The sequence below is a fragment of the Cetorhinus maximus genome, chromosome 22, assembly GCF_964194155.1.
Source record: "Cetorhinus maximus chromosome 22, sCetMax3.hap1.1, whole genome shotgun sequence".
NCBI classification, from domain to species: domain Eukaryota; kingdom Metazoa; phylum Chordata; class Chondrichthyes; order Lamniformes; family Cetorhinidae; genus Cetorhinus; species Cetorhinus maximus.
Genome location: NC_135900.1, coordinates 51,134,885 through 51,158,767, shown reverse-complemented (window position 1 = coordinate 51,158,767; position 23,883 = coordinate 51,134,885). Strand labels below are relative to the sequence as shown.

General features: G+C 45.8%; 2 protein-coding genes across 6 annotated transcripts in view; one reads left to right on the top strand and one right to left on the bottom strand.

The window, feature by feature from the left end:
• The window catches only part of LOC144696693 (RIB43A-like with coiled-coils protein 2), a 44,334-nt gene extending 25,005 nt beyond the window's left edge, over positions 1-19,329 (bottom strand). Inside the window, exons 1-2 of the mRNA XM_078568301.1 lie at positions 19,069-19,329; positions 17,706-17,787 (exon numbers count right to left, since the gene is read on the bottom strand). Coding sequence (XP_078424427.1) covers positions 17,706-17,787; positions 19,069-19,185 — 199 coding nt within the window. The 5' untranslated portion in view covers positions 19,186-19,329. The remainder of the gene's footprint in view (positions 1-17,705; positions 17,788-19,068) is intronic.
• A 230-nt stretch (positions 19,330-19,559) lies between these two features.
• Positions 19,560-23,883, top strand: part of LOC144696692 (structural maintenance of chromosomes protein 1B-like) — a 192,888-nt gene continuing 188,564 nt past the window's right edge. For all 5 annotated transcript variants that reach the window (XM_078568295.1, XM_078568300.1, XM_078568296.1 and 2 more), the window contains exons 1-2: positions 19,560-19,670; positions 21,804-21,992. In XM_078568295.1, coding sequence (XP_078424421.1) covers positions 19,562-19,670; positions 21,804-21,992 — 298 coding nt within the window. In that variant the 5' untranslated portion in view covers positions 19,560-19,561. The remainder of the gene's footprint in view (positions 19,671-21,803; positions 21,993-23,883) is intronic.

Sequence of the window (23,883 nt, the reverse complement as noted above, 5' to 3'; positions counted from 1 at the left end):
ATGTGGGGCAAGCTGGCACACAACAGGAGGGAGAGGTTGCAGACTGGAGGAGGAATGCCTTAAATCAAGGTCCTCAAGGACTTTGAAAACAGAGCCATCCAGCTGGCCGGCAAGGATCTGCACTATTCCTGTGCTAACTGCGAGTTCGGCGATGCTCTACCAAGTGAGGATCTGGCAGTGCAACATCCATCAGACAACCATACTGTGGGCGATGTGTCCTGTTTCACAGGCCACTGCCAAGCACTAATTATCTCTTCCAGGAGTTTCCAGGACTGTCACTGACCTCATCTCCTCTGGAGATCTTCCTCCCACAGCTTCCAACCTGATAGTCGCCCAACCTCGGACGGCCCGCTTCTACCTCCTACCCAAAATCCACAAACAGAACTGTCCTGGCAGACCGATCGTGTCAGCCTGTTCCTGCCCCACGGAACTCAGTTCTCGTTATCTTGACTCCCTTCTCTCTCCCCTTGTCCAGTCCCTTCCCACCTACATCCGTGATTCCTCTGACACCTTACGTCACATCAACAATTTCCAGTTCCCTGGCCCCAACTGCTTCCTCTTTACCATGGATGTCCAATCCCTCTACACCTCCATCCCCCACCAGGATGGTCTGAGGGCCCTTAGCTTCTTCCTTGAACAGAGGCCCGAACAATCCCCATCCACCACTACTCTCCTCCGTCTGGCTGAACTTGTTCTCACACTGAACAATTTCTCCTTTAACTCCTCTCACTTCCTCCAAATAAAAGGTGTGGCTATGGGTACCCGCATAGGCCCCAGCTATGCCTGTCTCTTTATGGGGTATGTGGAACATTCCTTGTTCCAGTCCTACTCCGGCCCCCTCCCACAACTCTTTCTCCGGTACATCCATGATTACTTCGGTGCTGCTTCATGCTCTCGTCGGGACCTGGAAAAATTTATTAATTTTGCTTCCAATCTCCACCCCTCCATCATTTTCACATGGTCCATCTCTGACACTTCCCTTCCCTTCCTTGACCTCTCTGTCTCAATTTCTGATGATAGACTGTCCACCAATATCCATTACAAGCCTACCGACTCCCACAGCTACCTCGACTACAGCTCCTCACACCCCGTTTCCTGTAAGGACTCCATCCCATTCTCTCAGTTCCTTCGCCTCCGTCGCATCTGTTCTGATGACGCTACCTTCAAAAACAGTTCCTCTGACATGTCCTCCTTCTTCCTTAACCGAGGTTTTCCACCCACGGTCGTTGACAGGGCCCTCAACCGTGTCCGGCCCATCTCCCGAGCATCCGCCCTCACGCCTTCTCCTCCCTCCCAGAAACATGATAGGGTCCCCCTTGTCCTCACTTATCACCCCACCAGCATCCGCATTCAAAGGATCATCCTCCGCCATTTCCGCCAACTCCAGCATGATGCCACCACCAAACACATCTTCCCTTCACCCCCCCTGGCGGCATTCCGTAGGGATCGTTCCCTCCGGGACACCCTGATCCACTCCTCCATCACCCCCTACTCCTCAACCCCCACCTATGGCACCACCCCATGCCCACGCAGAAGATGCAACACCTGCCCCTTCACTTCATCTCTCCTCACCGTCCAAGGGCCCAAACACTCCTTTCAAGTGAAGCAGCATTTCACTTGCATTTCCCCTAACTTAGTCTACTGCATTCGTTGCTCCCAATGCAGTCTCCTCTACATTGGAGAGACCAAACGCAAACTGGGCGACCGCTTTGCAGAACACCTGCGGTCTGTCCGCAAGAAAGACCCAAACCTCCCTGTCGCTTGCCATTTTAACACTCCACCCTGTTTTCTTGCCCACATGTCTGTCCTTGGCTTGCTGCATTGTTCCAGTGAAGCCCAACGCAAACTGGAGGAACAGCGTCTCATCTTCCGACTAGGCACTTTACAGCCCTCCGGGCTGAATATTGAATTCAACAACTTTAGATCTTAAACTCCCCCTCCCCCTATCCCCACCCCGTTTCTTCCCCCTCCCCTTTTTTTTCAATAATTTATATAGATTCTTCTTTTCCCACCTATTTCCATTATTTTTAAATCTAAAACTTTGTTAGTCTTTCCACCCCACCCCCACCAGAGCTGTACCTTGAGTATCCTGCCATCCATTCTTAATTAGCACTTTTCTTAGATAATATCACCACCTTCAACACCTCTTTGATCCTTTTGTCTGTGACATCTTTTGATTATCTGCTCCTATCACTGCTTGCTTATTCCTACAACCACCCCACCCTCAACTTCTCTCTCCCCCCGCCCCCCACCTTAGACCAGCTTATATTTCACCTCTCTCCTAACTATACTTCAGTTCTGCCGAAGGGTCATGAGGACTCGAAACGTCAACTGTTTTCTTCTCCACCGATGCTGCCAGACCTGCTGAGTTTTTCCAGGTAATTCTGTTTTTGTTACTAATTATCTCTCCTTGCTTTTGCAGGCATCTGCCAAACAGCCGACAGAGTCCACGGCTCAAGGCCTCCAACCAAGCCCTGAAGAAATCTCTGAAGAGGAATCTGGAGGTACCTTCCTTGAAGGCCCCTCAAAGCGCTCACCTACACCCTCCACCAGCGCAGAGACACACACCTCGGTGGAACCTAGCTTTAGAGTAGCCTCGGGATCACAATCTGGTGAGCACATCACCCTTTATGATCCACAGCAGTCAGCGGTAGGGACTTCCCAGGTGCCGGCACTTGGAGGACTGCTGGGGGCCAGAAATTTGCTGTTTTGAGTCAGATGACGAGCCTCTGGACTTGGTTATGTCACAGTTGCTGGGGCTGCAAAGGCAAGCTTGAGAACATCAGGAAGGGATGTCCGCTGTGCTTCTCAGAGAGCAAGCATGATAAAGGAGTCCATCCGTCTTCAGGCTGAGATGATAGCGCCAGCATGCCAACGCGCCAAAGTCAACACTGGTAGGATGACAGCTGCCATGAAGACCTTGGTCCAGGACATCGTTCCTGCACTGCTGCGCGGGATCAACTCCATTGCTGACGCCATAGTTGGCCTCCAACAGTGTGAACGCGAGACGGGTGCTGGGCAGCCCGATCTCACTCTAGCTACCCTTTCTCCTCAAGGAGCTAGCCAGGGACCCTTGGGTACCCACAGGGAGGAGGATCAGCAGGTATACCCCACGGGGCCATTCATCCAGGTGACTCTGGGAGAGTCCGGTCCATCCAAATGCCCTCTTCCTGTGACCTCAGCAGCTCCAGCTCCAAAGGCTGAGGAGGGTGCCAATGTCACACAGCAGGATCCAGAAAGCAGGCTGGGCCCTCCAGGTCTCAGCCCTCCAGAGGACACCCGCCAAGGTCATCACAGACAGGGCGTAGCAAGAACAGGCTTCTTCCACCTCTGCTGTGGATGTCCGGCGAGCACCAATATGTAGTGGCAGGGTTAGGAAGGTTAAGAAGTAGTTGCACAGCCTGGGCACGGTTGTTAATCACTTGTACATAATGTTAACTGTTGTCAATAAACTCCCAAGAATGTCTCCCTGCCTATGGCTCCTTGTTCTGATGAGCAGTGTTCGTGTCACTCAGATGTGAAACCTTTCTGCCCAAGATAAAGGTAGGTGTCTCAGTCCAGGACCCCTTCCATGTGGTTTGTGCAGCTTTCAGACCAGAGTAATGGTCCGGCCTCAGAGACCCTGGACACATTACTGATGCCTGCATCTCGACGGTGCTTGTCATTGCTGCCAGAATGTAGTGGACAGGCATCACAGAGTTCTATCATTCTCTCTGTGTGCTCTCAGCACCTTTAAGTTGGGGCTGGCCCCCATCTCTTCAGCATCTGTGATGCTGCGCTCCTGAAGGGCTCAGGTGCTGAAGGCAAAGGATCAGATGCTTTTAAAGTTTCATGGCTGCTTCACTTTGATAAGACCTGCAGCACAGTGCAAGGGAACTGCCCTCGGCCAGACAGGAGTCAGACATTCTCAGAGGCTGTGTGAAGATCTATGGATTGTCGTCACTGCATGTCGTCACCATCCTCCTGCAATTGAGCAGATATTAGGGCCTCCACTGTGTCTCCATGACAGGAGCATTATTACAGAGGGTACGTGCCTTGCCATAAGCCAGACTGGAGTCAAACATTCATAGATGTAATGTAGGATCCTATGGTGTCTCCTCACTGCATGACGTCGTTATCCTCCACAAATCTAGCAGCTATGAGGGCCTCCCAAGCGTGCCTGCCTCATCTGGCCAGTGCGAGGGCTTCATTGCCATCACCATCGCCTTCGAGGGCCTCCTCACCCACATCACGATCGACATCCTCCTCATCGGAGGAGACCTCTAGCTCCTGCATCTTATGCTCAGCCAGCTCTTCTCCCCGTTGCAGCGCCAGATTGTAAGGTGATGACGATATGTGACACCGTGTAGACTACATTGCAGGGCTCCACCAGACTGGTCCAGGCATCAGAACCTCATTTTCAGCATCCCAATGGTTTGCTCTACCAAGTTGCGAGTTACAACATGAACCTCATTATACCTTCGCTCTGCTGCAGTCTGAGGCCACCGCACGGGCATCACCAGCCACATCATCTGTATGTAGCCCTTGTCCCCGAGAAGCCATCCCTGCAGCCTCTCTGGGCCCTGGAAGACGTCGGGGTCTGTGACTGACTGAGAATGTAGGAGTCGTGCACGTTCCCTGGAAAACATGAGCAGACTTGCATGATGCATTTGTGGTGGTCACACAAAAGCTGCACATTCGGTAAATGGAAACAATGTGGTTAATGTAGCTGACCGCATGATATGAGCACCACGTGAATGCAGTCGCTGGCACCCTGTGCCTGCGGGAACCTAAGATCTGGGCAAATCCAATTGCTCTTGCATTCTGGCTCTCCTGGTCCTGGGCGAAATGCACAAAGTTGTGTGCCCTCGTGAAAATGGCATCCCTGACCTCATGAATGCATTTGTGGGTGGAGGCTTGTGATATCCCATAGAGGTCACCTGTGGAGCCCTGAAAGGAGCCATTGGCATAGAAATTGAGCAACACGGTCACTTTCATGGCCACTGGCAGTGGATGCCCTCCATGTCCACATGGCACCAAATCCTGCAGAAGCTGACAGATGTGACCAACCAGTTCCCTAGACATGCGCAGTCTTCGGCGACACTGGTTGTCGGTCATCTGCAGGAATAAAAGGCGGCGTCTATAGACCCTGGGTCTAGCTAGGCGCCAATCAGTGACGGCTTGCTGTGGTTCTTTGGCGGCTTGTGTGGGAGCCCCAGCCGCCCCTTTTTCCAGAGGGTGCTGTTCCTCCCTTTACGCAGCCAGGCGCCTCAGTCGCTCTCTTATCCGTCGTCTGCTCTCTCTGTATGTCGCAAGCCACACAACTAGTTCACCAGGCTCCATGATCCTGATGTACTCCTCCTGCTGGATAAAAGAGCGAGACAGGTGGGTTAGCATGGGTGTACTAAGAACCTCTCCTGGTTAAGTCTGAAGGTCCCTTAACGTATCCTGGAGAGTGCTGGCCACCACTTGGATGGCCAGAGATTAGTGTGCTGCATGACTGTCCGAAGCCCCACCTTCCTCTGGCCCACTCCACCAGACCAATAGGCGGCAGCCTTGCCCACTGGACTGCATGCTGTGCTCTCAGCTCAGGCGCAGGCATTTTCCTAATCCATGCTGCAAGGCTGCACTGTTAGCTTGAACCATGGGGGAGACTGGTCCAAACCGGGATGATGACATTGCAAGGGGCTGTGAGCACCTCCACCAGTGACTGCTCCATGGCCAGCTTTAGCAAGGAGATTGTACAACGTGCCCAGTCATCCAACTGTTCTGCAGTCCACTAAAACGCTCAATACTTTGCAGTCTGTGCCCTAGAAGTGAAAAGCTCTGGAGTGCTTGATGGCACTTTGATGCCGCTGCGTTGCTTGAGTGGGCAGATAAGCTAGAGGCCTGAGTCCAATCATATCAATATGACTGCGCCTGAAATGTTTCAGCTGCAGAGGAATGGTTAATATGAGGTGTCCCTAATAAATGGTCGCTTCCCTCGTCGACCCCTCGCCCACCCCACATGTACTTGTGTGCTACCTTCAAACACTGGACAGCCTTTGCTGCCCCCCCCCACCTCCAAAGTCATTTCAACCACATGGCAGCCTTTGCCCCCCCCAACTTACAATGCACCTTGAAGTCCAACAGGCATCCCTCGTGAGCGCTCTGCAACATTACTGTGCACTGAACTCCCAGTTCTCCATAAAGTGCAGCCCAGCAAGCACATGCCTTTTAAGCGCTGTCGTGAAACAGGTCGGCGTCGTTGGCGGACAATCCAGCAAAGGTGGGGGGGGTAGGTATGGGGGGTTGAGTCCGGCAGACTAGCCTTATAATGATATGCTGATGCATTACAATAAGGTTCCCGAGGTCCAATGGCGGGAAACGCAGCCCGCCATCAATGGGCTAAGCAGATGATCGTAAACTGGTTTCCTGACGTCGTGAAACTGTTTTTTGGCCTTACTCCAGCTAGCACAGAAAATTCCGCCGATAGATTATGAATGTAAATTAGCCAGGAAAATAAAAACAATTTCTAAGAGTTTTTACAAGTGTATAAAAAGTAAGAGAGTAGCTAAAGTAAGTGTTTGGTCCCTCGGAAGAAGAAATAGGAGAAATTATCATGGGAATGAGGAAATGGCAGAGGCATTGAACAAACATCTTGTGTCTGTCTTCGCAGTAGAAGACACAAATTACACACCAAAAATAGAGAGTAACCAAGGGGCTAATAAGAGCGAAGAACAATTGCTACCAGCAGAGAAAAAGTATTGAGAAACTTAATGGTCAAAAATATGACAAATCCCCAGGACCTGATGGCCTACATCCTAGGATTCTAAAAGATGTAGCTGCAGAGATAGTGGATGTACTGGTTATGGTTTTCCAAAATTCCCTAGATTCTACAACGGTCCCAGTGGATTGGAAATTATCACATATAACACTAAACTGCAAGAGAGGAGGAGAGAAAACAGGGAATTACAGGCTAGTTATCCAGTCATTGGGAAAATGCGGGTATCTATTATTAAGGAAGTCTTAACAATGCACTAAGAAAATCATAGTATGATCAGACAAAGTCATCATAGTTTTATGAAATGGAAATCATATTTGACAAATTTATTAGAGCTTTTTGAAGATGTACCTAGCATGGTAGATAAAAAGGAATCTGTAGATGTATAATGCTATGATTTCCAAAAGACATTCAATAAGGTGCCACACAAAAGGTTAGTATGCAAGATGAGGGGTCATGGAGTTCAGGTAATATATTAGCATGTAAAGAGGATTGGTTAATGGACAGGAAGCAAAGAGTAGGAATAAACGGAGCATTTTCAAGTTGGCAGGCTGTGACTAGTGGAGAATCAGAAGGATCAGTACTGGGGCTGTAGGTATTTACAATCTACGTTAACGGCTTAGATGAAAAGATAGAGAGCAATATATCCATGTTTGCTGATGATACAAAGCTAGGTGAGAATGTAAGCTGTGAGGAGGCCACAAAGTGGCTGCAAACAGATATAGGCAGGTTAAGTGAATGGGCAACAGGGTGGCAGATGGAGTATAATGTGGGGAAGTATTCACTTTGATAGGAAGAATAGAAAAACAGAATATATTTTAAAAGATATAAGACTTGTAAATTTAGGTATTTACAATCTACGTTAACGGCTTAGATGAAAAGATAGAGAGCAATATATCCATGTTTGCTGATGATACAAAGCTAGGTGAGAATGTAAGCTGTGAGGAGGCCACAAAGTGGCTGCAAACAGATATAGGCAGGTTAAGTGAATGGGCAACAGGGTGGCAGATGGAGTATAATGTGGGGAAGTATTCACTTTGATAGGAAGAATAGAAAAACAGAATATATTTTAAAAGATATAAGACTTGTAAATTTTGATGTTTGGAGGGACTTGTTTGTACTTGTACAAAGAACACAGAAAGTTTGCATGCATGTACAGCAAGAAGTTAGGAAGGTAAATGGCACGTTGGCCTTTATTGCAAGTGCTTTGGATTACAAGAATAAGGAGGTATTGCTACAGCCGTATGGAGTTTTGATGAAATCTCACCTGGAGTACTGTGCACAGTCTCCATATTTAAAGAAAGATATATTTGCATTGGAGGCTATATTGGTTCCTGGGATGAGGGGGTTGTCCCATGATGAGAGGCTGAGTAAATTGGGTCTATACTCTATGGAAATGAGAAGAATGAGAGGTGATCTCATTGAAACATAGAAGGTTCTGAAGGAGTTTGACAGGGTAGACACTGGCTGGGGAATCTAGAACATGGAGGCACAGTCTCAGGATAAGGGGCTGATCATTTAGAACAGAAATTGCTTCACTCAAAAGATTATGAATCTTTAGAATTCTCTACCACAGATGGTTGTGGATACTCAATTGTTGAAAATATTTAAGGCTGAGATAGACAGATTTTTGGTCTCTCAGAGGAACAAGGGCTATGGGGAGTGGGCAGGAAAGAAGAGTTGATGTCAAAGATCAGCCATGAACATGTTAAATGGTAGAGTAGGTTTGACAGGCTGCATGATCTACTCCTGCTCCTATTTATTATGTTCTTAAGTCAGTGCATTTCTTCTGGCATTGTTATAGTTCTACTGCTTGCCTTTGTTGCCATATAAACAAGGATGCATTTAGTTTCAATTACTAACTTATAGTAAATTAGTTGCATTTGGAGATTGGGTGCCACAATTAGCCTCAGTGCCCTTGGCTACTAAGGGATCCCAGATGTGGTAACTGCCCAGTGGCTCTGCTGATGTATGCACATCAGCAGAAGTCAAATGGAGATTGGCTGTAATGACCCAGATTGAATAATCATTGAAATGTTCTTTCTGGGCTCAAATATAAAGGAATACTACTTGGTGAGGCACTGCTGGAGGAGTGCTTGTGTCAGTGAAACTCTTGGTTCAATGTTACTGGTCAACTCCACTTCTTCTACTTACTCATATGCACTTTTGTGAACATTTTGGGTGTGAATTTCATCTCTGTACTGCTGCTAAAGCCTGTCCTGTCCTACCGCCAAAGCAGAGTACCCTCCCAGATGCTCCACTGCCTGCTTTTTGCATGGTATTGAATCCCTGATATCCAATTATTTTGCTGCCTCTTTAAGGCATTGTGAGCAGGTTTCTCCCGCTACAAGATTATCGGCATTTGGTAAGGACAATACTTGAAGGATATCTCCCAACTGGCTGCAAAAAAATGATCTAACATAGAGAAGAAGTACTGGAATGACGCTACCATAAGAGCAGATGGAGTTGTAAATGATTGGATGTGAGCAAGGCTTGTGTTGGGATCCAGGTGGAAGAATTAAAGAATCATTGAACCATAATGATCTGACATTTCATCTAAAAGGCTCACTCTGTCCATTCATTGCAACTGCAGGATATAACAGCTTGGAACAATTTTAGGCCTTGATGATTACTGATACTGTCATAAATTAGCACAATTTTCAAAATTCATCAATGTGACAAATCTGAATTCATTCTTCTCAGACAGTGTGATTGAATTGGAATGAACAACCACAAAAAGAAGCATCTGAAGGTAAACTTTGAAAGGTAAATCTGTAAGCTTTTCCTTGTCCTTGCATTGAGCTTTTGTACATGACATTTCAAAGTTTAGATATGGTGCAACAAAATTATTTACACAATGCATACTGTAAAGAATGGCCATTTGTCCCATCTTAAATTCATTCATCCATGGTTTTCTGACAATTAAAGTTGGATATGACAGAAGAGATGTAGATAATGGGCAGCCTTTAAAGGGGAAATGGCTTGAGTACAGTCTAAGTAAATTCCCATGAGAGGGAAAGAGTGGGCAACCAAAGCCAGAGCTCCCTGAATGACAAATGAGTTGGAAAGTTGAATGAAGCACAAGACAGGGCTGAATGACAGCGGTTAGCTTGTTCATGCAAGGGAGAGTTAGGCTGAATATAAAAAGTACAGAGAAGAACTCAAAAAAGGAAATAAAAGGGAGAAACAGTATGAGACTAGATTAGCAGTTAACATAAAAGGAAATCCAGAAGTCTTCCACAGGCATATTAATAGTTAAAGGGTAGTCAAATGATCAGTAGGGCTGTTTAGGGATCAAAATGGAGATCTATTGATGGAGGCAGTAGACATGGCTGAAGTGTTTACCAGGGAAGATGACATTGCCAAAGCTACGGTAAACAAGGAGGTTTTGGGATAGGCTGGGGAAGATGGGGTTGTTCTCCTTGGAGCAGAAGGGACTAAGAACAGATTTGATAGAGGTGCCTGAAATCATGCCAGGTTTAGAATGAGTAAATAAAGAGAAATTGTTTCCAATGGCTGAAGGGTCGATAACCAGACAGCACAGATTTAAGGTGAGTGGCAAAAGAAGCAAAGATGACACAAGAAAGCAGTTGGGATTTGAAGTGCACTGCCTGTTATGGCAATAATCCAGATTCAATAGTAGTCTCCAGAAGGGAATTGGATAAATACTTGAAGGAGAAAAATATCACAGGTAGATAGGGAAAGAGTAGGGGAGCGGTACTAACTGGATTGCTGTTTGAAAGAACTGGTACAGACTCAATGGGTCTAGTAGCCTACTGAAGGACTCCATGGGCAGAAATTTCTGCTCCGGAGACGAAGTGCAGTCACAGGCGTGATTAGCAGCGAGTTCCCTGCGGGCCGGGTTCTCATGCCTGCATAGAACCTGCATAGGCTTGCAGCTTGCTGAATCGCGTGGCAGGGCAGACACTGATTTGTCTTCCTGCCATCACCTCGAGGGGTCAATGTTCCTGATGCCACATTGAAACACCATCTGAACACACACATTACTCTCTGCAGCCTAGCTGTGTGGTTGGAAGTTCCGAAGATGACCCCAAGGAACAAAAAGAGTGCACCAAGGTTTAGCCACAGCTCCCTGGAGGTTTTAATTAAAAGTGTCCACCAGCACCGGGAGTTCTTTTTCCCAGAAATGGGTCCAGGGGCTCCAACAACCTCATTTCACTGGCCTGGGAGGCGGTCGCAAAAGAGGCCAGCTCCATGGGCAACTGCCAGAGAAATGCCATCCATTGCAGGAAGAGGATGAATGATCTCTTCCAAACTGCCAGGGTAAGTCAACCTTCAGCTCACTCCAAACTCATCATCTCACAATGACATTACACACTCAAAGCATCGCACAGCTCAGGGATCTCATACAATATTAGCGGGGGAGATATCACCATTGAAAGTCTATTCACCAGCATCTCATCTAATATCCTGCACAAACAGCATCTCCAGCCCTTACTGGGGAGGGCTCAGCATGCACAGTCGGCATGCATGCTTCCCAACCTCTGCTCCATCCCTTCTCATCGCATCCCATCCATTTGTCTTCATGCAGGCCAAGCTTGCCCACAAGAGGGAGAGATCCCAGGCTGGAAGAGGGACGGCCAACATCCAGGAGCTCTCCAAATTCGAGGAGGATGCCGCTGAGTTAGCAGGGGAGGACAGAGATCACTTGCGTGGGGAAGGCGAGATCGGCCTCTCCCAACAAGCCAGCATGGATGAACTCTCAATGAGTTGATCACATTCTGACATTCACAGTGAGTGACATGCAATGTTTTATTCAGCCTGCTCATGAAATAAATCTATCTTTTATCTCTTACAGCCAGCAGCAGGTCCAGACAGACCACCACATCCAACATTAGCCCATCCCCCAGGCTACCTCATAGGAGGATGATGAGGGTCCATTTGAAAAAGACTTGTCACTGCATTTACCTACACCCTCCACCTGTGCAGAGATACATACATCCGGTGCCCCTTCTCCTCAAGGAGTCAGGCAGGGGGCACCCACAGGAAAGAAGACGATCACCTGTGCCATTCACCTAGGTGACTCCAAGAGTGTCCAGCTGATCCCAATCCCCTCTGTCTGTTACCTCATCAACTTCAGCTCCACAGGCCGAGGAGGGTGCACCTGCCTCACAGCCAAGCTCATCACAGACAACAGGCATAGCAATCAACAGGCTGCCTCCACCTCTACTGCAGATGTTGGGGATGCACCTAATGTAGCGATAGGGTTAGAAAAATAAGAAACATTGACCTCACAATATGGGCATGGGTGTTCACTCACTGTATATATAATGCATATTTGTAAATACATTTTGCTCCTCATGACAATGGTCTCATCATTTGAATGCATCGTAAACATGCCTCTATGTGCCCTCTTATTGCGAGGGTGACCCAAGCTCCCACTCTGTGAATGGCTGCCCATGTGTGCCTCAGATTCATGTGATGTTGAGCAGGCTCATGTTAGTTAATCACCCCCTGTGTAATGTCAGGGAGATGTGTCCAGCTCTTTCCTGAAAGTGTCTGCACTCTGAGTGTGGAACTTCTATTCCTCACAAGACACCATGGAGTTGAGTGTTCATGTGCCTTGGAGGGTTATCTGTAATGGTGTCTCATCAACATTGAGCTATCATAATTGTTTGTGCCAAAGCAGAAAACCTGCAGCCATGATGGTATTTCCAATCATGTGCGCATCTCTATCACTGCAAGAAGTGTCTCACTCAGGTGGCCACGGCTGCATCAAGTCTAGTAGACTCAGGGTTTGCACTAGAATGCTGTCTTCCACTTCCCAGATCAGCTACATGCAGCTTTGGCTGCTGGCCTTTCCAGAGTAGAGCCTGGTGGTACATGAGGATTGCAGGTCAAAGGCCATATGCAGCCCTTGCTCTTCATGCCACTGTTTGTAAAGGGCTTTCCAAGCACTGGCATGACATTAAGGGACAGGAGATATGTGCTCGGTTCCCCTTGCCTGGACCTTACTCCTGTTGGAACCTTGTGGCTATCAGTGTGTCACGGGCACATTTTCCACATTGTGCTGCTTCAGGGGCATCATCACATGGAACGTGGCCCTCATCGGCCTCTTCAGCTTCCTGCCCTTCTAGGTCCTCATCTTCCGAGGAGTTCTCAGTCTCCTCCATGTCTCCCTCTGGCAAGTGTTCTCCCCTTTGAAGTGTCAGGTTGTGCAGGGTGCAAAAGATCACGATGATGCGGGACACCCTCTGTGGAGAGTACTGCGGAGCCCCACCCGAGTTGTCAATACATTGAGAGCACATCTTCAGGATGCGAATGGTCTGCTCTATGATGGATTTGTCACACGGTGTGCCATGTTGTATCTCTCCCCGAGGCACTTTGACGACGACGCACGGGTATCATGAGGCATCTTTTCAGCAGGTACCCCTTATACCCCAGCACCAACCCTGTAAGCGCTGTGGCCTTTTGAATATCTGTCGCACCTAGGAGTGACTCAGGATGTAGGAGTCATGGGAACTCCCAGGGTACCTGGCGCAAACACGCATAATGCGCCTCTGATGATCATACAGCAGCTGAACATTGAGGGAGTGGAACCCTTCCTGTTAATGAAGATCAGGGACTGCTGCCATGGAGCTCTTAAAGCAACATTGCGCAATCGTTTGCATGCTGCACTCCAGGAAAGCCTGAGGTAGCCACGAATCCAAGAAATCTAGCAGCCTGGCCAGTGTCATCCATTGTGAACTTCACATAATGAGAAGACTTACTGTAGAGGACATCCATCACCTCCTTGACACATTTATGTATTGAGCACTGAGTGAAGCCACATAGGTCCCCTGTGGATCCCTGGAATGAGCTGCTTGCAAAAAATTGAGTGCAGCGGTGATCTTCAGGGGCACTAGCAAAAGATAGCCTCCGAGTCCATACTGCATTAGATTCTCCCACAGAATATGACAGATATGAGCCACCACGTCTCTTGACAAATGTAGACTTGCGCAGCACTGTCTCTCACTTATCTCCGAATAGGAAAGGCGTCTTTGGTAGACCCTTGGTCGTGCCAGTCTCCTCCGTGGGGTGTGTCTGACCTTCTCCTCCTCTGGTTCTTCTTGGGGCTCCCCTGGACCAAGGACCTCAGGCTGGGGCTCCTCTCAAAGCTGAGCCAGGTGGCGCTGGGCCCTTCTTCTCCTCCTAAATTGAAGCACTGCTATCAAGAATGCAACATTGAGTATAGCTTCCATCCTGCAATCCTCCTTCTTCCTATGTACAGAGATCCAACTGATTAATGAGAAATGCCTAATTATAATAGACCTCCCACTCGCAAAAAGAAAGCCACTGTCATGCCCTAGTGACGCATCTGCGCTACTCACCTTTCCCTGTTCCAGCCTTGTAGCTGAGGCCCTACCTCACAGATCTAGGTGCCTAAGAAGCCACCCCAGCAACTACACGTTAATCCGATTGAGATTGGAAAGGCTTGAGCACAGCCATGCTATGTTCACCCTCACTGAAGGCACTCACATGATGCCTGTTTCTGGTATACTTATGATGCCAAAGTTGCACTTTTGAAATGAGTGGATGCACTTTGACCCATGAAACATGCCAATTCGATAATGCACTTTACAGGCTTTTGATGATCATCTTACAGATATACGGCAGCTGTGCCCCATTAATGGTTAGCTACATCTTTCCTTCTCGCATTCCTCTCTTTAAATGATCACATTGATCACCTTAAATGTGACCCTAATGACTCTTGCAGTCTCACGTTAAAGGCCACCATTTATCAGTGGGTCCAAATCTACATTCTCAATAAAGTATGCATGAATTATATTAGGTGAGACTTCATATCCATGTTGGAAATCTAAGAAGTATGAGGGTGGCCCCTGAGTCCAGCCATGGGTCCCTCCCATATTGCCTCAGGCCCCTCCCATGGAGAATTTTTTCCAGTTTCAATTTTAAACTGCATCATTACTTCAGGGTCCCAAGATGGTGGTGCTGCATTTCTATTTTGAGACCAGCTTCCACCCTCCTTTGTTACCGTTTGTGTCCCCCGATCATCATGGAACCGATGATGTGCAGGTAGATCTCCCTCCTGTGATTTTCCGCCCCCACATGTAACCCTGGATCCCATAGTTATTGTTGTGCATATTCCTGCCCTCCCCCGTGAACCCATCACTGTTGATGTCCCCATGCCCCATGTGGACCTCACCCCTCTCCATCTTGAGGCTGAGTGCATGGTGATATACAGAGGCAACGCCTCCCATCTTTATTACCTTCCCCCCCTGCCCTACTTTATTCCTTTTACAGGCTGCAGATTCACCCCCTGACTACAACCATCCATTACCGAGCCAGACATCCCCATCACAACCGAGCCTGAGGCAATGACCATGCCCTGCGCACCAAGGTGTGCCTGCCCTCCATTGAGCACACAGGCCTTGCCCCTCCCTGGAGGGGGACCATGACATGTGTGCCATGCATAACTCTTGTAGCATGGCCTGCGAAGCCCAAGGTCTGCCTTGAATTTCTCACCCCAACTATGTGGTCCACAGAGCCCCAGGACTACCTTTAATCTCTCACCCTGACCTTTTGGCCTCAGTTCCTGGACTATGACTGTCTGTCAGCTCCACAGTTCCTTCAGGACTGACCGCAACACCTTCTCTCTCCCCCACTCTATGAGTCTCTGTACAACCTGTCCCTCATGTGCCAGCCATCCACCTCCACTCCTCTCATGATTCTCTGTGTAACTCTTCCATCTTGTGCCATATTAACCACCCCCACCCCCCGCAACCTTTCCTACTCTAGAGTCCAAGTTTATCTCCTCCCATTCCTGCCAACTGAATCTGGCCCACCCCTCTTTCGTGTCTGCATTCTAATCTTCCATGTCGGGATCCAGCTTTCCCACCCCAATGTTCCTTCTGTCTACCATCATTCCCCAACACCTCCCCCTCCCCCAACCAAGAGCACCCTCCCCTATACCCTTCACCCTCATGTCTCTGTCATTTCCCCACGTCCCCCACTGCGCACCCTCCCCACCACACCACCACCCTCCCACCCCGCCCCCCTCCCGTTGCCATACTGGTCTCTGTTTTAGAGTGCAGTCCTGCCTGAGACCCAAAGCACACCACGAGTGCTCTCCTTCAGGAGAAACGCAACAACTACCGTGAGCTGCCCTACTGCACACCCAAGGTACCCACCGTGAGGAGCGCAACCAGACACCCCCACCAGTCTTGCCTAACACTGCACCTTTGGCATCAATGATGATCCAGAGCAGTGCTGTTGCAGGTAGGCTTTGAATGTTGTAAAGGTGGGCAACTGCATACCACTTATACAAAAGCAAAAAACTGCAGATGCTGGAAATCCAAAACAAAAATAAAAATACCACTTTTATCCGGTTGTGATTCAGACCAGTCTAATTTTCTGCTGGCATGGCACGTATTTGGGAGAAGGAATGTGATTCTGGCGATTTGCATTTTTAATGAGTATTCATGACATGCTAATGCATGCAGATGGGGTTCCCGACATTGGTCAGTGGGAAATCTGACCCACCATCAGCCCACCATGAAAGTGGTGAGGGGAAAATTCCAACTTGTTTTCCCACTGGCAGAAATCCAACTTTTGGCCTCCCTCCTGCTCCAGCCAGCCACAAAACCCGTCACTGGCATGACAGGAAAATTCTGCCCTATAAAATTCTACCTCCTTGTCTATGGATTACTCTGCCCTCCCATCCCAAGATTTAAAAGGCTTCTTCCTCACAACAGAGTAACAGCTTGAAGATTCGGGGGACAGTTACCAGTTGCAGCTCTTCCTCATCTTATGGGCTGCTTATCCTTGAAAAAAGTACAAAAAGAATCACCTTTAGTTATCCTCCTTTGAGAATTGTGTTTTAAAGTTGATTTTTGTTTTGGGGGGTTGTGATGAAAGTATAATAATTTTCATAATATTTTTCAGGTTTATTGTTAAGTAGGTTTATGGGGGGAGTATAGGGGTTCTGTGTGATTTAATTATATTTGCAGTCAAGTAGACTGCAAGCATGAAATCATCAAAAGAAGCTAAGTGTAGAAATGTGCTTGACATGCTAATGTGTAAAGATGGATGCTGGCTTAGCATGTAAGTGTGAAGGAAATTTGCATTTTTAGATAAATGAAGGGATTGTTGGATTTCAAGGGAATGTTAGTCTGTTTACAAATAGCCAGATAAGCAAGGCTAAGGAATATGTTTATTTTCCCAAAGGTTACTGACAATATTGGCAACATGAAAGTTTTTTTATATTAGGAGGAAGATACAATTTCAAAGACCGATAGAATTTACATATTTAAGAGAGAAAACATATATAATGGAAAATGAAAGGCTATGGGAGAAGGCCACGTAAGATCTAACAGGAGTGTGAGCAGCAGCCTTCATGAAGCCTCCAGCCATTTGTGCATAAGTCTGCTATGTAAAGTAACCGGAGTTGGAGAAAAACCATTTGGAATTCCACTGTCAAGTGGGTACTGTGTTAACTTGCTGGGTTTATTTTAAATCTAAAATCTATTTGGACTGTTGCCTTAAAGAGGGTGGGTAACTGGGAGTCAGGTCAATTAGGAATTTTAGGATTTGTTACTAGTAATAATTGTTGTCTTATGTATGTGCTTGAAATTTTTTTTGTTAATTAATATTTTAATTTAATTTTTAAAATCTCTAAATGTCTTGGTGGACTCAATACTTTTGAAATCAGCACACACATCTTCTTGTAATAAATACAAATTGCAAAACCATTGTGATGGCATGACCAAGTTTCCCTTGTGGATTTGGTCTGCCTGGCACACATCATCTGCCATGTCATAACAGTGTTAGCAGCCATCAAAGAGAGGATCATTTCTGTATCTTTACTCATGGCCAGGCACTTGCGTGTATCTGAATGGGCAGTTGACAAGAGGAGGAAAAGACAGTATATTTGTGATCTAATCATCAGTTTACCCGCTGCCTTAAATCCTTTACCCATACATCAGAACTCATTAGAACTTACCATAGGCTAAATGTTTTCTAGTGTCTGTCTCTTCCTGAATTTTTTTATCATTGATTTGGCCATCCAATGCCTGTTTATCAATCTTTAAAAAAAACAGATTAGTTTACATTTTTAAAATACTTGTACAAATTCCTTTCAGTCTGCTTGTGTATTGCTATGGACCACATCCACTGTGATATCTGGGATAATGTTTATTATAAAGTAATACTTAATTATATGTAATCAAATGCACTGTTTCCATTTATGATTTAAACCCTTGGAACTCCCTCTCTCACAGCACTGTGGGTGTACACACACCACATAGACTGCACTAGTTCAAGAATGTGGCTGTCAACCATCTTCTCAGGGGCAGTTGGGGATGGCTAATAAATACTGGCCTTACGAGTGATACCTATCCCATGAACTAACAAAATACTATACTTTACCAGCAGTAAATGATAAAATACAAAACAAGTCAGAGCCAAAAGATAAATATTTTATGTGATTTCTTTTGGCAGTATTTATTAACCTTTATGCAAGTTTTTCTTTAACTTTTTAAACCTAAGACATGATATTAGTCAGATCAATTTTACAATCTATTCAATGCCCCTGCTACCTTCAGAATGCTTGATGTACAAGTATAAAATCGGTTTTAATAGTTACATTGCACTTGTACCACATTTAGTCAGGAATATTTCTATTTCCATATGTTGAGGATGGACGATGTTTCAAATAGTTGTAGATGAAAGCACATCTTTTACATTCAAATATTAAGTGCTGCTGAGATAAGAAAATAGAGCATAGGAGGAGTAGACCATAGGGCCTTTCCAGCTTGCTCCGCCATTCGATAAAATCGTGGCCGATCTGAATGGGATCTCAACTCCACTTTCCTGTCTGTATCCCCCCAGTACCCTTGACAAAATAAGTAGAGTATGTTTTCTTCAATCTTCACGCCACCATCTCCAAGTAAATTTTGTATTTACCTTTCCTAATGTCACAAGTCACACCCTGGATATAAACTCCAGATTAAAATCCACGATAAAATTACATGACATGAAGGGAAATTGCCACACATTACACACTTACCCCATAGATAAAAACAAAAAATCGCGGATGCTGGAAATCCAAAACAAAAACAGAAATACCTGGAAAAACTCAGCAGGTCTGGCAGCATCGGCAGAGAACAACAAAGTTGACGTTTCGAAGTGGACACCTCCCCCCCCCCCCCACCTTAAACCAGCTTATATTTCACCCCTCTCCTATTTTTACTTAGTTCTGTTGAAGGGTCATGAGGACTCGAAACGTCAACTTTGTTCTTCTTCGCCGATGCTGCCAGACTTGCTGAGTTTTTCCAGGTATTTCTGTTTTTGTTTTACACACTTACCCCAATTGTTCTGAGCCTGGTATTAAAAATCCTGTTCTGCCTCTGCAATTCCAAGTCTCTTCGCCCCGCTATAATAGCAGCTTCTTTCAAATCAACCGGACCATCCAGTTTGTGCATCTTTCAGAGTATGTTTTGTTCCTTCTCACAAGCTTAAAGCGAACAGACGGCTATTTAATTCTATATGAAACAAGAAGAAAATATCTTGAAAAGCAAACAAACCAGTTACAGATAACTTAATGTATGCAACAGTATGAGTTGAGGAGAAATAAAACAGTTGCTAAGCGACCAGGCAACAGACACGAGATCCCGGAGGTTCTCGCGATACGTCTCTAAATCTCGCGATATTTACGACTGGCGGGAACCTAGTGTTGTAGTGCGGCGTCGTCTGCAGGAGTCGCGCGCAGGAGAAAATTCGGGTCTTTTGACGGAACCTGAGTTGCAGTTGCAGATTATATAAGAATAACAGCCACATCCCAAACACCAGGCTTTCGAAATGGGAACTTTGCAGTTAGTTGAAGTGGAAGATTTCAAGTCATGGCGGGGTCGGCAGTTGATCGGGCCCTTCATGCGTTTTAACTGTATCATCGGCCCAAATGGATCAGGTCAGGAAAACCATCCCTCATTGTCCGGGAGAAGGGCGCTTACACCCAGCAACACACCCTTCCTTATAATCCTGTCTAATTTAGTCCCACACCCCAGGTTATTCCTCAACGCTGCAAACCCTTCGGGTACATGTCGAATTGCTTTTGAAAGTTCCTATGGAATCAGTTTCCTCAAATTTTCAGTTATTGCATTCCTGATAATCACAACCTTTGTGTGAATAAATGTAACCTTGTTTTCTTTCTCGTTATTTTGACTTTCGTTTTAAACCTATGACATTTGGACACGGACCCACTCGCAGAGGAATCAATTTCTACCTGCTCTATCAAAACCTATTAAAATGTTGAATACCTCTATTATGTCTCCTCTATTAGCTCTAATTAGAACAATCCCAACTTCCCCAATCTTTCCACAGTCCCTCACCCTGATATAATTCTGGTAAACTTCCTCCATAAATTTTCCAAGGTCTTGACACCCTTCCTAAAGTGTGATGCTCAGAATTATGCACAATACCTCAGTTTGTGCCCACCACTGATTTGTAAAGGTTAGAATGACTTCCTTGTTTTGTATTCAACGCCCCTATTTAAAAAGCTAAGCTTTCATATGCTTCCTTAACTGTTTTATCAACATGTCTTGCCACCTTTGAAGATTTCTTAGGATTACATAGAATATACGCACAGAAACAGGCCATTCAATTCAATCAATCCATGTTTATCCTCCACTCAAAGCTCCTCCCATCTTTTCTCACCTAAATCTACCACATTAACCTCTATTCCCCTTTCCCTCATATGCTTGTTTAGTTTCCCCTTAAATGCATCTATACTATTTGCATAAACTGCTCCCTGTAGTAGTGAGTTCCATATTCACACCACTCTTTGGATGAAGAAGTTTCTTCTGAATTCCCTATTGGATTTCTTGGTAACTATTTTATGTTATAGCTTCTAGTTATGCTCTTCCCCACAAGAGGAAGCATTCTTCCTGTCTCCACTTTATCAAAATATTTCATAATTTAAAGACCCCCACTAACTCACACCGCAGCCTTTTTTCAAGAGAGAGGAATTCCAGCCTGTCAATCCTTTCCTTCTGATATCATCCTTGTAAATCTTCTCTGGACTCTCTCCAGTGCCTCTCTGCACCCTGCAGTGTCTCTGATCTTGCATACTCCTCAAAGTAGGATCATTTAGATTATACCGCCGTTCATGTTGTTCCTCTCAAAGAGCATCACTTCACACATGACTGCTTTAAATTGGATGCATCATTGCCCATTTCACAGAATCATAGAATTATCACAGTGCAGGAGGCCATTTGGCCCATCGTGTCAGCACCGGTTCTCCAAATGAGTAATTCACTTAGTGTCATTCTCCTGCCCTCTCCCCATAACTCTGTACATTCTTCCTTTTCAGATAACTGTCTAATTCCTTTTTGAATGTTTCAATTGAACCTCCTTCCACCACACTCTCAGGCAGTGCATTCCAAACCCTAACTACTTGCTGCACGACAAAGTTTTTTCTAATATCGCTTTTGTTTCCTTTGCCAATTTCTTTAAATCTGTGCCCTCTCGTTCTCGATCCTTTCATGAATGGAACAGTTTCTCCTTTTCTACCATCTCCAGACGTCTCATGATTTTGAATACCTCTATCAAATCTCCTCTCAGCCTTCTTTTCTCCAAAGAAAGCAGTCCTAACTTCTCCAATCTGTCTTCATAACTGAAGGTCCCTATCTCTGGGACCATTCTTGTGAATCTTTAATGCACTCTCTGCCTGATTTGTTGACATTCTACAGGTATCACTTGTTTCAACAGATTCTGCAAAATCTCCATGAGTCCTGAACATAAAATGGATTCTTTAATAAAATCTCTCCTCCTAGTGTGCCTAACAATTTGGGACATCATAAGATTGTGAAAGGCTATATCAATCCAATTCTTTGTATCAAATATGTAACATTTATGTTGTTTTAAATGGGAAACGGTAATTGAGTATTGAATTTCTTGCTTTCACAGTTGTTTACTTTTAAAGATTTAAAAATAATGGTATATTAGATATTACACTGAGAAGTATGGCTTTTGTGCTTTATACCTGTCTTTTAATGTGAATATTTCTATAATTTACAAGATAGTTTTTTGCTTTCACTCACAGGGAAATCTAATGTAATGGATGCTATCAGTTTTGTGATGGGTGAGAGAACTGCGAATCTCAGAGTGAAGCACATCAAGGATCTGATTCATGGTGCTCATATAGGGCAACCTGTGTCATCTACTGCAAGGGTCACCATGCTGTATGAAAAAGAAAATGGAGAGGAGCTATCATTTTCCAGAGTCATTATTGGTAATGGGAAGGGCGGGTGGGGTGGTTGGATGGTTTTATATAACTTACTGACTGTCATTGTATTCGTAGTGCATCTATTAGTTGACAATTGTAATTAAGTAATTAGACCAATGATGTCATTAAATCAGTTGCAGTAAAAATGTTATTGGAGAGATAGTGCTTTGCATTAGCATGTTCCTTCTAAATAGCAATAATTTGTTAGTAGGGCTCCTTGTCATTATCTTTGACATGTAAAGATTGCTGCAGAAGAACAGCACAAAGGGCAGAAAATGAATTACAAGTAAAAACAATATACATCAAAACCAGGATTCAAAATACAAGTGGGCAGTGGGTGAAATCGCCCCCAAAATGCCACCAATAGCCTGCAAAAAGTAAAGACGGGGATGGCAAATTCAAGAAAAGTCACTCCCTTACAATATTGTCATATGTTATGGCTTCTCTGGTCCAGGGCTGAATAATTCAAGGCACAGGGAGTGGGAAAACAATATGCAGTTTAATTGGAGAAGCAGCGAGCAAGTGTGCTCTCCAGTCACAGATTCTGTCCCTCTCGTGCTGCTGCTCCTCCAGAGACAGAATCTATGATTGGAGGAGCAGCAAGAGAAGGAGGGAAGGAACCTGTCATTGGAGGAGCTGGAGCAGTCATCTTAGACAATGACCCATTAGACTGGAACTTTTGACATCCTTCACGACGAGGCCTAGGAGAAAAAACAGAAAAAGGATGGAAGAGATGGTCAGAAACAAGGCCAGGAGCAGGCCTGGAGGAGCAGCCTGTGCCGAGAACAAGGGCAGCAGCCAGTGGAAAGAAGATTTGTCACATTTTAATTTCCTGTCATGGTCGTGGTGGGTGTGGACTGGGGAGACAAGGAGAAATGAGAAGAGAAATGATAAATCATTCAGATTCATTTATTTAGTCTTGTACTTATTTACCTAAACTGGTTCTTATGCCTTTCTGACTTCTGTTTCATTACGTCAAATGGTTGGAATTTGAGATGAATCTTAGTTTATTGTTATAAATTGGGAGTTATGTTTAGGTGATGAACAGAGAATTTTCAGATGGCAGGGCAGGCAACCTTACCTCATGGATGGTGAGATCTTGCCTCCTTTTCATGTATAAGCTACATAATCTCTCATGGCCATGTTTTGTTGTTGGGGTGGACTTCGTCCTGTACTACAAATATTAAGCGCAAGAAAAGCTGAAATTTTTTGTGCCATCTTATCCATCTAAAGAAGGAAATCTTGAAAAAATGTGCCACAAACAAGGAAGCTAATGACTGCATCACCTAATAATGGAGTTAATGAGAATGAAAAAGGAGCTGCTGAAAATCTGGAATGAAAAGGCATGGAATATTTTGACCTTTATGTTACAAGATGGGCGCTCTTACTTACTCCTCTTGCGCAGAATTTTCCGTGCCCGCCGGCATTGGGCATGTTTGGTGGCGTGAGCAGATAATATGACACGGTCGGTCTTACGATGGCGTGAAACAAGTTCACGATCGTCCGCTCAGCCCGCCAACGGGCCACGTTTCCTGCCATCGGGCGTCGGGAACCTCATTGCAATACATCAGTGTATCATTATCAGGACTGCACGCCAGAATTGTTCCACCCCCACTGGATCGTCCATCCACGTTGGCGGGAAAGCACGCCGAGCTGTTTCACAACAGCACATAAGTGATGTGCATTTGGTGGCTTGCACTTTGAGGAGAACTCGGAAATGAGTACACAGTAACGTTGTGCAGCGCTTGCTTGGGTCGCCTGTTGGACTTCAAGCTTGAGGGATGCTGGAGGGCCGTGGTTAAGGGCAGCCCTGCTGTTGCAACTTGTGAGGGTGTGGGGGGCAAGCGCAGCCCTGCTGTTGAGGCGATTGTTGGGGGAGGGGGGGAGTGCAGGCGCA